The sequence below is a fragment of the Triplophysa dalaica genome, chromosome 14 (genome assembly GCF_015846415.1).
Source record: "Triplophysa dalaica isolate WHDGS20190420 chromosome 14, ASM1584641v1, whole genome shotgun sequence".
Classification (NCBI taxonomy): domain Eukaryota; kingdom Metazoa; phylum Chordata; class Actinopteri; order Cypriniformes; family Nemacheilidae; genus Triplophysa; species Triplophysa dalaica.
In genome coordinates, this window is record NC_079555.1 from 6,528,300 (window position 1) to 6,543,565 (window position 15,266).

Here is a 15,266-nt window from a genome sequence, read left to right on the forward strand (position 1 = left end):
CGTTTTACAATATAGTTACAGTACCATGTGACAAACAGTGTGGGGGAAACACAACATAACTCTACATCATATAACACATTTTGTTTCACCTATGCACCATAATACGTGAGATGTCATCTGTCGTAATGCAGTATCAGTACAGTAAAATTACAAATTAAGTACAGTACAATGCCAGAGTAATTCAAGTTCAGAGTAGACGCTTGAAAACAAGTCATTAAACCTAAAACTGAGAGGCACACTAACATTGCAGCATTCTTTCTTAGCTCATGCAGGAACGATAACGTTTTCAGTTGTTTCATTAGGAAGACAAACCTTCCGATGTTTTAATTAATAACATTTTATTACACACCCAGCCGTAAAATGCAGCTGGCTGTTTGAAAAAGGACCTGTGCTTTGCTCACAAGAAGGCATTACAAAACTATTGAAAACATACTGTGACATTTAAAAAGCCATCGAATTCTGAAATGCATCCAAAAGACCTTTCACAAACACAATTGGGCAAGATGTATTCACTTCCCATAATTGAGTGATGCAGATTTGACCATCCCAACTTTTACCTGGAATGGAAATGAATGTATACGGCAATGTAACTCATCTCTAGCCTGAGAAATGATGCTTGTAATGGCTTCTTGACAATCGAGACAAAGTTAACTTGCTTTTCACCTTTTGACACACGTGGGCGCAGAGCACTTAACATAAAATCAATACAGTATCTCGCGTGTTGGCAAAGACAATCGCGCAAATCATGCAAAGTACTAAGTAAAGTATCTGTGTGATATCGGGTTTGTACGTCACACTTGATCAGAAGGCAGCTTACCGAACACACTATACGTAAAATGTGGTGTTAAAGGAGCATGAGAAAGTTTAAAGGAAACTAGGCCTACTGTATGTTTTGCTCGCAAAATGAAAAAACTGGACGTACAGAAAACATATTTTGTCATGTAAACAGTTTTCTTATTGCATTTCCATGTGACACTTTAAATCTAACAAAGTTTTCAAAAACAGAAATCTGGAATCAAAATGTTAGTGTTTTAAAACATCTTGTGTTGAAGGAATGGTGGGTTGGCGTGACCTACCCAGGAATAAACAAATAGTGATCATGACTTTAATGATATTATATTTTGAATATGCACAATAAAATATAATTGAAGTTAGAGTGTCTAACAATTCCAGCCAAAAGTTTAGTAAATGAATTGTCTGCACTAGGGTGATTGTTGCTGGTGTCATTTTAAGGGGGCGCAAGCCAAACAAAATCCAATTTACCCTGATAAAATTGAGCTACACGAAAGTTAGGGGAACAAAGTAAATGGGAAAAAGGTTTACCTGATTTGTTACTGTAGGAGCCAATTACAACACTTCAGAAGATGGCCGAATACCCACCTTCCTTTGGAAGTCACAAACAAAATAACACCACACTAAGACTTTTTGCCCAAGTTTGATTGAATAACAGTTCTGTTTTCATTCATTGGGGAGACAGTGTGAAATGTTGCCTGGATTCATGCCACAACACATTTTATATTCAAGGCAATATTGACCCTGTGCTTGTGGAAAGGACAGGGGGATAAGCAAATATTACAGACTGAGTAAACAAAGAAACCCGAAAAATAACCCTACTGAAATGAAATGTTTACAATTCAGCTTTAAGCAATTGTTGAACCAAGTAGCTGTATTTTCAATTTCTCCGCTACTGTAGGATATTTCTATCAAATATTGGAACATAATGTATTAGTGCCTTGACCGGAGATGAGTTAAGATCATTGTAGCTGAGGTGTAAAGTTGATGAAGCAAAATGGGAAAGTAGTGTATGAGAAAAAATACTGTAAATGGGCCTCATTTACTAACAGTGCACATTACATAAATACTGTATTTGTGCGTGAAACCAGCATACACAGGTTTTCAGACATTATCAATAGGTTTGTAGTTGAAAATGGTTTTAAATTCAGGCTTACAAATTTTTCTAAAATTAAATAATTGACAGCACCTTGTTGTGACTCGATGTGCATGCACTCATTCAAAAGTGCATGCTTAGAGCACAAAAACTTAAGAATGGGTGTAGGGTGGAGATTGTGAAGAAATTCTCAGATCAAGATGACTTGGGCATGTTTTGTGCAATGTACTAACCCTTCACGCAAACCGCTCATTTAAAAAGAATCCAGATTTAAACATTAGCATGACAATAAGCTCCTGTCATGAATCCAGCAGATAGTTTCTTTGAAAACATTTCGAAAAAGTTTTTGAAAACATCTCTGCACATATTCACAGTAATTAGTAAATGAGACCCAAATTCTTCATCGTCTGTAAATTGTCTGAAAAGTCTGCAATACGTGATTTTCTGACCTAAAAATGTTTCTTGTGAATAAATAAAGTGAAATGAATAAATAATTTGTAGAAATTGTATAAATAAATAAACAAACAAACAGTGGACAGTTGTGCCTTTAGCTACGGTTCATAAAAAAATCTCATTAATTTGCACCTTGCGTAGTCCAGAGGCTTATGCTTCTAATGATAAGCCATTCTTTCTGACCTGCCGTTACCACAATACGAACACACTCAATATCAAAAGCTATTTTATGGTCCACATCGTGAACCTCAATGTTTCCATTTTTAAACTCTCCTAACGTTATATAGGAGGAGCACTGCCTTCCCTTTTTGGTTCCAACTAATTTCTCCCCCACCTCCAGAGCTCCATGATGCAAAATATCATTCTGACGATCATCTGTTCCTGTGATGATCTTCATTTTGCTTATTTTTGTTGCCTTGTTGAACACTATGATGTAAAAGTCACCAGTGGAAGGAGATTTACCCCAAAAGTACTCATCAACACTACTGTACGCTTTGGCAGCATCATAGCTCTCAAATACATTTATATTCGTGTAGAGACTGGCAGGTGGGTTGTCTGGAATATCAAACGAGTCTTCTTCAAAGTCATCGTCCTTGAGTTTATTCTCGGCCCCCTTATAGGAGGAATAGTAGCCCATGTGTTGAAACAGAGAGGGCTTGAAGCGAATCGCATCCTTCTGGGCCAGCAGGCCTCTGAAATGGATGAGCAGCCAATCGCAAGGCATCTCCTGATAGAACATGAGCAGGAAATGGGCGAGTCTGGGAAGGTCTCGCGAGTGGTACAGCTTCCCTATGTATCCCAGTTTAGAGAATTCCAGCGTCACCCAATAAGATCCCTCCCTGGAGGCCACTACCTTCTTCAAGGCAGTGAGAAAGTTTCGTGAGCAGCGGACGTCGTCTTCCAACATCATGTAGAAATCAGAGAGGTTGGTGCAGAAGTTGAGCAGAAAGGCATAATCTACATTCTGCTTGGAGCGAAAGCGTACCCTGTCCTCGGGATCATTATAGTTTCTCTTCAGCCCATCCAGGGATGGGTAATACTCCTCGGGCGCGTGGATGACCAGCAAACGTCCTGCGATGATATGGTGGCCAAACTTTCTTGAGATTTCTTGAACAAGACTCTCGCACCACGCAAGGTCAAAGTCCGCCAAGTGGACGACCACAACGATCTCTTTGAGCTCCTCATAGCTGGACTGGTCAAAAATAGACTTGATGGTCTCCAGCAGGTAGTTTCCTCGTTTTCTCTTCACAGATGACAATCCGATTGTGAGATATTCTGCAAAAACATTGAGTAAGTGAAGTGATCTGAAAAATGTGTTATAGCGGTGTATGAGAGGGATGCACTCTTACTCTTTCGAGGTAACGGCGTTCCAGCAAGATACCTATAAGTCACATTGATGGTTCCGGAAAAATTGGTGATGTCTTTAAAGGTATGAACATATCGCTCCGAGTTCAGCGGATGCATCGAAGTCTCACGCAACTGACGTTTATCTTCCTGCTGCAACACATGATAGCCAAGACAGACAGAAAAACAGCCATTAGTCAAAGCATATTCACGATTCATAAAATATCTGCAAGACTCCCAGTAAAGCTACAAAGAGACTCCAAGACACGAGAAGAATGTGTTTTGCATCCGTGAGTAAATACTGCAGGTCGTAAATATTGTTGCACACTCTTGTGTAAGATCATCAGAGGTAAATAATGTCCTTTGAATTATTAATTGTATACAATATTACCTTCCCAAGACTCGTCTAGAATAAAATTATAGCTTATTAAATTCAATCATACTTCACTGCGTTTTTAGCACGCATGAAGCTATGCTAAATTTTCGCCGGGAGTAATGGTGTTTGTATTTCAATTAAATGGAGGCTATTTAGGAAATGGCTTCGTCAAAAAGGGGCACACCTTTTGCATAATGCAACAGACAAACACACGCAACATGTTATGATCACAAAGTTTTGATCGTAAAGTTTGCCTCATGAATTATAAATGCGTCTCATGCATTTGGCCTGCCTCTACATCATGAAATTTTTAACATCCCGAGCTCTCGTAATTAAACATGCACAGCACAACACCGGCAGACGTACACGCAACATTTAGTAATTAAAGCACATAAACAAAATAAGTTTACAGTACAGTGATAATTAATGCTAAATCACGTGCAACAGCTGTAGTGGAGTTGTTGTGAAGTCCACGATTGTCTTGTTATCTCCTTCAGTGGTGTTGTAAATGAATTGACCTATGTAATTTACCTGCTGTATTTCAACAGAGAACTCACCAGCACGTAACCATCCTCGATGTAGAGGTTTACGAAGAGCAGGAAGGTAATGAGAGCCACCAGGAAAGGAATGGTGGAACGTTTCCGGAAACATCTCATCTTGTCCAGATATTTTAACGCCAGTCTCATGATGACAACTCTATCAGTCTAATCTGAAAAAAAGAAAAAAAAGAAATTATACTGCACTGGAATAAACAAGACAAGAAGCTGCCTTATATCGCTGCAGTCCTTCTGAAACCTTGTATCTCCATTATTCATGATTTTAATTATTTTGCCCTAAATCATTACTTGTGACCCTTTATATTGCAAACATCTCAATAAAAATTATTAAAGCTGCTTTTCAACTTTGACAACACAGTATTTAATCATTGAAAAAGTAACTACAGTGTTTTTTCCATTTCCTCAAAAAACACCCAAAGGACAGCAACGATATGTTAAATTAGATGACTGGATTTTATTATTTTTTACTAAAAGTAAGCATTAAAAAAAACTGATTTCATTTTAAAAATCGTGGCTAAATCCAAGTTCCTTTATGCAAAATCCACAAATATTTAAAATGCTGATAAACGTCGATATTTGTTCTTTTAGAGCAATTGGTAAAACATGGTGCATGCAATGCCAAGGTCACGGTTTTGATTTTAAAGAAACGCAAGAACTTATTAAAAACATATCCTGATTGCATTACAAGCCATTCTGCCAAATGGATGAATGCAATGCACTATAGTTAGACTTAAGTTCTGAACGCTGATCACATCATTACTATTCAGGAGAACCAACCACCAATTCACGTGAAAATCAGTGAAGCTCTTATTTTTGTTTATAGGACAGGATATTTAGTGTAAGGTCACCCTAAAAATAAGATGTCCCTCTTCTGTGCACATTAACCTGACAACAATGTAGGTATATTGCAGCTTTAACTCAAGAACACGTTGTGAGGTTAATATCCTGTCCCCACTCGCCAAGTCTCCACTCTGTCTCCGAATCCTACGTTGTTCTGCCCCGTTTCAGACCTTTGTGTCAAAAAAGCTATTTCAATCTCAACTATCTTCATCATTTTTTAGAAAAAGATGTGCGCATGAAACAGGCCCCAAGCGTTCTTTCATTTCTGACCTCAAATTACTCAAAGTAACCTGAGTATAGAGAAAAAGGTACGCCAGCATTTTGAAAGTCTTTCAATGCAAGTATCAGTAGAACCTCTTTGGTGGCGACTGCTAAGCACCGCAGACCACTAATGGAATACAAAATAACTTCACATCAGATTCCACGACCAAATGTGTATTGATCTTGCCCACCACCGGCCCGTTTCACCGGGGGATTGTCAAGCCAATATTCTATGAGCTCTCGACTGTTCTTAAATATAGCAGCACATTTAGAGCAAGCATATGGGGTTTTATACAACAAGTACTTTTTCACTTTAATCACATATCAAAGGCTAATGTCTTTCTTGTCAAAGGTGCTTTTAATCAAGACCTGAGAGAGTGCTGTGCCCTCACTATGATAAACAGCATTTCTGGTACTTATTGTACCAATACGTCTTTGGACTATAATCAATCGCAAAGAATGTCGGTTGCTACATGTTCTACATTTTAATAATAGGTTCGCCTGTGTATATTTTAAGATCAACAGCATGTTGTCAGACGTCTCGCACTATTCAATTAATTGTCTAGTAAATTTAATTACACAAGTGGCTGGCTTCTACATTTTTAATTTTAAATCATTTTGCATTTTGATGCATGCAGGTAGATTCATGTAATGTTAATGTAGAGTAATAGCAAGCTGGATTGATTCAGACAGTGTTGAAGGACACAGCCTGGAAACCGGCTTTATACTTTATTAGCAGTGAAGTGTGATGGACCTTAAGGTTTACTGAAGGTTTCCATTGGATCATGCAATTCTTTAAGCTGACCTCCAGTGTTGGGGAAAGTTACCTGCGTTACAACATTGTGTCACTCCCTAAAAACTAACTACACTACCATCATTTTAATTTAAAACTACACGCTTTACAAAACGTTCTTCACAGCAATGCCATAGAAGAACCAGTTTTTGGTTTCCCAAAGAACCATTTACTGAGCCAAAAAATGGTTCTTCATTTGTACCCGTAGCAGATAGTGTAGTTGTGTAGTTAATGGAAGGAAATGATATTTTACCTTTATGTGATGTTTACTTCAAATCATAAGAATATTTAGATTCGATTTTAGATTCCATTGCAAATTTTTAAAGCAATGTGTTACTTTTAACTTCAGAAAAGTAACATGAAAATGTGTTATGTTACAAAATGCAAAATGACTGATGTGTGTTGGGGAACTGTTTAAAGGAAGTAAATGAAAAATGTCTTAAAGAAAAACAAAGTTAATGTATGGACTATGGAGGATAGTTTGAGGCAAACTAATTTTAGAGGCTAGAATAGAGTGAAAATTCAATATAAACGTTCTCCTGAACAAAGCAGGGAGAAACTTAAAATGGATTTTTAAACGTTTTCAATATATAAATATCTTGCCAAACCAGTTGCTACTTCAATTCCCAGGTATTTTTTCCACCCCCTCAAATCTGCCTGTGAAGAGTCCAAACACTTCAGATGTTCCCTCGGGGTGAAAATAAAACATCCATTAGAAGTCTATTAAGCTGAGCTGACATTATTCCTCCTCTTTTCATAGATGATGAGAGCACCGCTTGTTGACACTCACAAATCAATCTTGAGCTCTAAAATCAAGGAAATGGTAGAAAAACAAAGATTTAATAATGAATGCATCTCTTCCCAGACAAAACCCGCATTTAGTTCGTAAAAGTGGAAAACCACCAACCTAGTGCCTTCATCTATTGCGTAATTGCCCCTGATTCTGGAAGAGGCGGTCTGCAGAGCTGCCAGGGATCTTTGCTTTTGCAGAGGTCTCATCTGAGCCAGCGCTGACGTAAATAACCTGAGGCATCCTGCTGCCGTATAGATCATCACCTCCTGGGGCGAGTGGTCCTTTTAGCAGTCAATATAAACTGGCCATTTAAAGCCATACCTCCATGCCAACCGAACTGGCTCCATTCGAATGAAAGAATTAATCTAAAGAGTTGATTTTGCGCCCAGATGGTCGCTGTGTGTAACATCAGCCATGACACGTCTGCTAATGTGAGCTGTCACGATTTCGGCAAACTCATAGTCTGCCTACTTATAAACACCTTTTCATTACAAAGCAACAATGTTGTGTCAGTATCATTTGGAGCTTTTATCCAACGTTCTTCTTCTTTTAATTCACTCATGGCGGTAGGAGTGTCATTTCTCCCAGGGTGCATCTCTCTTGGCTTTGGAGACATGAAATAGAGAATAAACTTCAGAATGAGAAACGAGAAGCTCCCTGGCGAGAGGAAGGCAATTACAGTCACGTCTGATGTGCAGCAAGACCCCATGAATAAGAAAAACAAATCAGTTTACAGAGTTGGAAACTGCTTGGAGAAATGTTTGAGCAAGGATATCTGCTAGATCGTGAAACTGCGATGCAATTTTTATTATGTAAATGCACTACGAGAGAATGTGGAATTAGAGAACACTCGGTTTGATTTGAACACAAACACTCCAAGTACTCGAAAACGTCTGGGTGCGTTTCATTGGCGCAAAGAGTCACTGTGGCCGGCGAGCCATTTTTTTATTCCTAGCAGCCTGATCCTTTAAGCCTGAAATACAAACATGAGTCTGCAAATTTCCTAATAAGCAATGTAATTCCAAAACATAACACCAAAATGCGTTTTTGCAAAAGTAAATCTATAAAAAGCAAATAGAACTTTCATTGCTGATTTTCTGCCACAAAAGGATGCTTTGAACCGTAAGCTAATCTTCACACGTTTTCTTTCAGATCAACAGCTTTATAATACCTCTGTCAGCTACAGCTTTATGGTGCTCGGGACGCAGAGGCGTACCTTTCCTTAATGTGAAAACCTGCATAGAGGGGAGAAAAAAGCCATTTTGACTAAGAGAGAAACAGATTAATAAAGCTGGCAGTAGAAAGCAATTCTTCCACATTTGATCTTGTTATCTGTTTTACATTATTTCCCAAGGGTATGCTGCACCTAGCTGATATACAGCTCTGCACAAATAATCAATTAAGCCAGCAGATTCTACAGCCTTCTGCTCTTGCTTTGTGTCAGAGCTTCAGCCACTTAAATAGATTTTTCTCTTCAACAAAAGGAGCCAAATACAGGAAAAGAGTACAGGCTTCTGATGATAAGACGCACTGCCTATAGATGGACACTGTGGGGGGATGAGCTCCATTTTGTTAATTAAATGAATTTCTTTGTACTAATCAATTTGCACTGTGCAGCCCTGTTTATCAAAATTTGCCATTAGGCACAAAAATATAATTATAAAGGGTCTTTCTTGGAAATCTGCAATCACAACATGTATAAGAAATTGGCACAATGTGTGCTTCATCGTGTTTGTAGTGGTGAAGAACAAAAGATTATAATTTTTGATTTGTGTAAATGATTATGCTTATATGAAAGCATTGATTAATCATTTGAATGCTCAGGGTACAGAATAAATAATGCTATTAATTATTATTAGTTCCCAATTATCAAATGGAACAATAACTAGGATTGCTTGCAGCTTGGTGCTAACTTCCTAGGACCATAAACTATAAATGTGTGACTTAAGCAAACAATAAATATACGAATTAATGCAGATCGTCAAGTTCTGAAAACTGACTTATAAAGATTTAAATGGATCTGCAGTGAAATTTACAAATACATTTTCAAGATGTGCATTCACATGGAAGAGGTTTATGAAAGCTCACCACAAGTTGCATTTCAGCGTATTGGCAGTTAAAAGGATTAAAGAATTTAGTCATTACAATTTCTCTCATGTGTAAGTATTTGAGTGGAACTGTCTATAATGTATAATAGCATCACTGTATGGTCCATAAGCATTGATGCTGATAGCAGGGTGAGCGGCCTCTGCTGGCCACACTGACATTTATAGTATTGCGTTAAAAAATGAAGACACAATTTGTTATTTGAACCCGTAAACACCAATCTGGTAAACTCAAAGAAATCCACAAGATTTTTGTAGAAAATAAATCCAAAGATATAAAGTAGTGTCCAGGCAGGACATTGCAAGCAATGCCACCAGGACAGTGGCACTAATGTTGCATTTGAAAGCAGATGTTTATATCATTTTGATTCGGCGTGGATTAATTTTATGATATTTACTCGATATGATAAAACTCAATGGTATGAGCGTCAGTAAATGATGAGAAAATGTTCCTTCTACTTTTACAAGGAACTACAAACACTATAATTTGCTTATATTTAGCTAGATTAAAATGGCTTGCATTTAGTTAAGTAAAAAAAAACAATAAGCAATTAACTACTAACCGATTCAATAGAATGTCAGGATGCTTTTATTATCTAGCACCAGCACAGCAAATCTTCATTCCTCAATACACTGACTGCCAGATCTTAAGATGTATATGTGAGTGTTTGTATGCACCTGCTGAAACGGCACCTTCTGACATCGCTTATGCTCATCACATTCTAAAAAGCATAAAACGGCTCTCTGAAGTCTCTGGAGAGATTGCAAGCTTGTAACTGCAGAATCTTCACTAAATACATGAAAAACATTGTTCAACTATTGCTGACAATGTCAAACCCAAAATACACAGACCTACACATACACCCCCCTCCTCTTCTGCTAGACGAGAAGCATCAAGTCTAGGATTTCAGGAAAACCTGCGTAGTCAAAATGATTCCTGTTCCTTTACACCACACTGGCGAGGCTGAGGTTGAATTTCTGCTTCCATTATAATATTGTGCAAGTTACAATTCAGGAGCACAGTGTGGACACTTTTTTTCTACAACTTGAAGACAACACAGAAGGATCTCTTTCCTCCAAAGCAGGTGACATTTCCTCTAATCTTATGAAGTTCTCTCGCTTAAGGCTTTCTGAGAGATTACAGATTAAAGAAGACATTTGTTTATGCTGCCATCCTGAATCTTGGTGGCAGCCTATTTTTAGTGGCTTCCCTGCACCAAAACCACGGTGGCCCTTCTCTGTGCGGATCTGTCGAATGTCTCTGTGTTTTGATGTATGAATAAATCCAGCACCCTGCTCGGATTTGGGCGACGTCCAGGCTGCTGCAGGCACCAGCTGTACAGGTGGCTTAGCTTCAGGTTGGAAGCTGTGTGAAGAGCTGGAATGATGTGAATACAAAGCAAATTCTGTCATGGTTTACCAATGCCAGCTTCTAAAACAGTAACAATAAAAGAAACAAACAATCCAGAATTGAAGTGCATTACTGAGAGAAAGGGAGAGATCGAATGATTCATTGTTAGGTTTCCATGCCAGAATGGAAGCGGTTTGATCCTAAAATATCTTTTTAGCTTTAATTATAATGATAATTAACATATCTCTGTTTTATGTCCGCACTAGTGCTTTGACTATAAATTAAAATGAAAGATCTTAATTCCAAAAATGCATTGACAATGTGCAGTCTATCGTTTTGGTTTATGTTGCCTGATGTTCTCACATTTTATAAGTCTTGACTTCTTGCCAAATACGAGTGACTAATACTTACAGTACTCAAATCTCGCTGTGCCCTCAGTTACGTGGCACATCTTCCAAGGTTAGCCTGTTGAGTGAGCTTCTGTCATTGCCGTAAGCCAGAGTTTTACCTTTAAGGTCAGTCGGAGATGCAGAAGCCTTTGAAATTCTATCAGCAGAGAGTGTAATGAGGAAGAGAGGCGTGAGAAATGATTTATGTGTGAGTGAGTCTCTCTCAGGCCCCTCTCAGCAGTTAGTACTTTGACCCAGATTATAGCACTAACCCAAACCTCAAAGGGGAGCGCTGGGGATGAATCTTGACGATATTATCACCCTTTTTCTGCTACAAAGAACACAAATATATGGCACACACAGTCCTTCTCGTTCCTTTGGTGCATAAAATCGTTTAATGGACAATGGAAATAATGGGGTGTTTGAAGTATTACAAGGGATAGTTCGCCCAAAAATAAACATTTTGTCATTTATTTAACCCCATGTTGTTCAAAATCAGACACAGACTTCAGAAGAACACAAAAGAAGATATTTTGAGAAATGTCTCGGTGGTTTACGTACAATGGAAGTCAATGAGGGCCAAAGTCGTTTTGTTAGCGGCATTCTTCAAAATATCGTTTTGGTGTTATTCAGAAGAAAAACAACTCATTCCAGTTTGGAATTAGATGAGAGTGAATAAATGCTGGAAGAGTTTTCATTTTTGGGGTCTTTAAATCCATATCATGGTCTACATGCAATAAACTGATCTTTTTGCATGATGAAATACATTCATTTTTAATGTTATGTAATTGCATTAAATAAATGCACTAAATGAATAGTCTTATATGTTGATTTCTATATTTTTTGCTGGTGCATTTGCATCTTGACAACACACTCGATCTCTTGGCTCTAGCGGGAGACAGACTGTGAAAGACGCACCATTGAGCAAAACTTCCCTCCCCATCCATTTACGAGAGAGGAATGGAAGGACAGCTCTCTTTCCTAAAAGCTCTGTAAAAAGCCAAGGTGACCGCTGGGTCACAAGTGAGAAATAGGAAAATGGCTGTGGTGCGTGCGTCCAGTAACAGATAACATGAGAAAGCACTATCTCCTCTCAGCACATTTCTGTGTAAGAAAAATCAAATGCTATAGCATCCAGAGAGACCTTCTTGCTCTCTGCCTGACTCTTTTTTCTCTCTCTGTAAATGATGGGCAGTTCATTGTTTATCAGAGTACAATAGATATTATGTATCAAAGTCAAAATATTCACTTTAACGATGTAATATCTGCTTTTTACGGCGATTCATTCACTTTTTACAAGCGTCCAATAAAAATCAACTATAAATGTTCGTAGTAAACATACGCATACAAAAACATTAATGTGAAAGCGAATTTAAAATGTGTTTCTAACGTTCACAGACGCAATAAATAGGCGCGTTAAAAAATATGGCGGTTTCTTCCAGCATCACAATAATATTCCATGGACTGAAATACTTTGTTTGCTGAGAAATGATATCAAACCTTTGTGTTCTCTGGACAAACATTGAGCTAAGTGTTTGTATACTAGCAAACCTGCAGAGACGTCTGTAGACTACAGTCAGTTACTCAAAACATTGTTTACAAGCAAATGTCAATCGCACTCCGTTTAAATGTCAGTCGAACACATTATTTAAATTTTAATGAGCATTTAGGTTTAGTTTTAGCACTCATCTAATGTCCATTCCCTCTGTATTACATAAATAACATTACGTATAATATTGCTAGCAAGTAAAGTCTGTTAGTGTTTTGGAAGTAATCAGCATGAAGGGAATAATTAAAATAGAATGAGCAAAAATTGGAACAGATCCAAATTTTTTATTATTTAATTTGTTATTTTCAAGACAGCAGAACTTGAATAAAAGTATTCACTCTTTTACTACATCCAAATCATTTGACTGTGTTTATTCTTTACAAATCTGAATTATGATCCAGCTTTATGATACATAATTATGAATACCATTCTATTATGTTTTGTTATTTATAAACAAAAAAATATATTTTGATAAATTACAGTTTCTGTTAAATTGCAAGAATGATGAAAATGTGAATTGTTGACTTATAAACAGTTGATTTATGTCATTAAAATAAATGGAAACTGTCAAGATTTGGGGAAATAAACTCTGATCTTTAGCAATATAATTTTGCACTGCTGTAGAAATATAAGTTTCATCATCTTCAGTAATGCCTGTTTTAGAGATGTTCATATGGAGTCAAATGAGGCTGTGAGCCATTTGTAAGGCAATCAGTTCTTAATTAATGAGCACAACTCTGCTCACTGACATTTATGCTTGTAGCTGTGTGGAATAACTTTCTGACTTCCACACAGAGTTCAGCCATTTACTGTACCATTAAATTCCCCAATCACACTTTCAAAATGAACATCACAACCTTACAAGAAGAGTCATGGAGATTATGACTCAAAGCTGCAGGAGCTGCAGCCTAACTGAGGGCCAGAACAATATCCCATCTTATATTTCAACTGATCTGTTATTCCAGCGTTGAGCCAATGACCTCAATGAAATTATATTCATGTATTATGTATTTTCGGTCTATGTTTGCATGCTGTTTATGTTTGTGGCTCAGTTGGTTGCACACTGCCTTAACGGTTCGATATCCATGCAACATGCATGCTGATAAAACAATGTATACCTAAAATGCAGTATAATTTACTTTAGACATAAGAGTCTGCCAAATGCATAAATATGTGGACCTGGACAACAAAACCAGTCTTATGGGTCAAAATTGAGATGTTTACATAATCTGAAAGCTGATTAAATAAGATTTATATGTATGTATGAGTTGTTAGAATTGGACAATATCTGGCTGAGATACAACCGTTTAAAACTCACGAATCTGAATGTGCAAAAAAATCTAAATATTGAGAAAATCGCCTTTGAAGTTGTTAATCAGGGGCACTGTGGCAGGTCATCCTCTCACAAAAATTAAGTTTTTATATATTTAAGGTAGGAAATTTACAAAATATCTTCATGGAACATGATCTTTACTTAATATCCTAATAATTTTTGGCATAAAAGAAAAATCTATAATTTTGACCTAAACAATGTATTTTTGCTACTAAAGACTGGTTTTGTGATACAGGGTCACATATATCTACTGTAGCGTTAAGGACATATATCATAATCACATTCACATGTAGATTAATTCCATTAAATTCCAGTTTCAAGATGCTATAATCCTGGTGCGCAAAGGAAAGACTTCATGACGGATCACCGATTGCTAAATGAGGTCAAGAAGACATGCTGTCAGCAATTCTCCATTTAATCTCTCCACACAGCAAATTTCTAAACGAATAAATAAACACTTAAGCATAAAAAGGCTGCTGCTGCTACCTGCTCTTTCGGCTGCCAGTCTGTTGCCTTTGAAGTTTCTCAGCAAGCCTGAGGTGAAATGAAACAAAACTTTTTTCGTACTCAACAAAGGTAAACTTTTAGCGGAGTTTCAAACCACAGGAAAAGCTCACGCTTGGCGTCTTTCTGATGTTTAGCACACGCTGCACATGTTCTCCGGCTCCTCTAAGAATTAATTTGCTGTGCCGTCTTCCAGCCTTTCAAAACCGTTCTCCAACACTGAAGGTGGAGAAGAACAATGACTTCTGCTATTCTGAGCATAACAGAATATTGAATCAGATAGCTGTAAAAGCTGAGGTTTCTTCATTATTCATGATAACAGAAAGGATTTGAGGTTGAAGACAACCCCGTTTTTGTATACAGACACTTCAACAATCGCACAATCTCTCTTAAAATAAATTAATTCATAAATCAATACTCTATATCTTGTAGCTTTGCATTAGTTCCCTTTTTAACTTGTCAGTAACCTTCATTTGTAGCTTAGACTTCACAAATTTCTCTGCATAGACCCAAGTGGACATAAGCACAATGTTTAAGAGTTTATAATGTAAGTTAAATACACCTACACATCAAAGAGCAAAAACAGAGCTCCTGTATTATGAATTCTGCTGGTACCCTCACCCATCCCAGATCCACCTTTAGCTAATTTCCCTCAATTTCCGAGCTTCCTAAAATGAATATGCATTACAGTTGGAATGAATCCATTTGCACGGCAGAATAATAATGAAGA

At 37.4% G+C, this 15,266-nt stretch overlaps 1 protein-coding gene across 5 annotated transcripts in view; it reads right to left on the reverse strand.

Annotated features, from left to right (window-relative positions):
* Positions 1–1,091: 1,091 nt before the first annotated feature.
* Positions 1,092–15,266, reverse strand: part of mgat4c (mgat4 family member C) — an 83,267-nt gene continuing 69,092 nt past the window's right edge. For all 5 annotated transcript variants that reach the window (XM_056765522.1, XM_056765524.1, XM_056765523.1 and 2 more), the window contains 3 exons: positions 4,619–4,770; positions 3,691–3,838; positions 1,092–3,616 (listed from right to left, as the gene is read on the reverse strand). In XM_056765522.1, the coding sequence (XP_056621500.1) occupies positions 2,463–3,616; positions 3,691–3,838; positions 4,619–4,747 (1,431 nt within the window). In that variant the 5' untranslated portion in view covers positions 4,748–4,770 and the 3' untranslated portion in view covers positions 1,092–2,462. The remainder of the gene's footprint in view (positions 3,617–3,690; positions 3,839–4,618; positions 4,771–15,266) is intronic.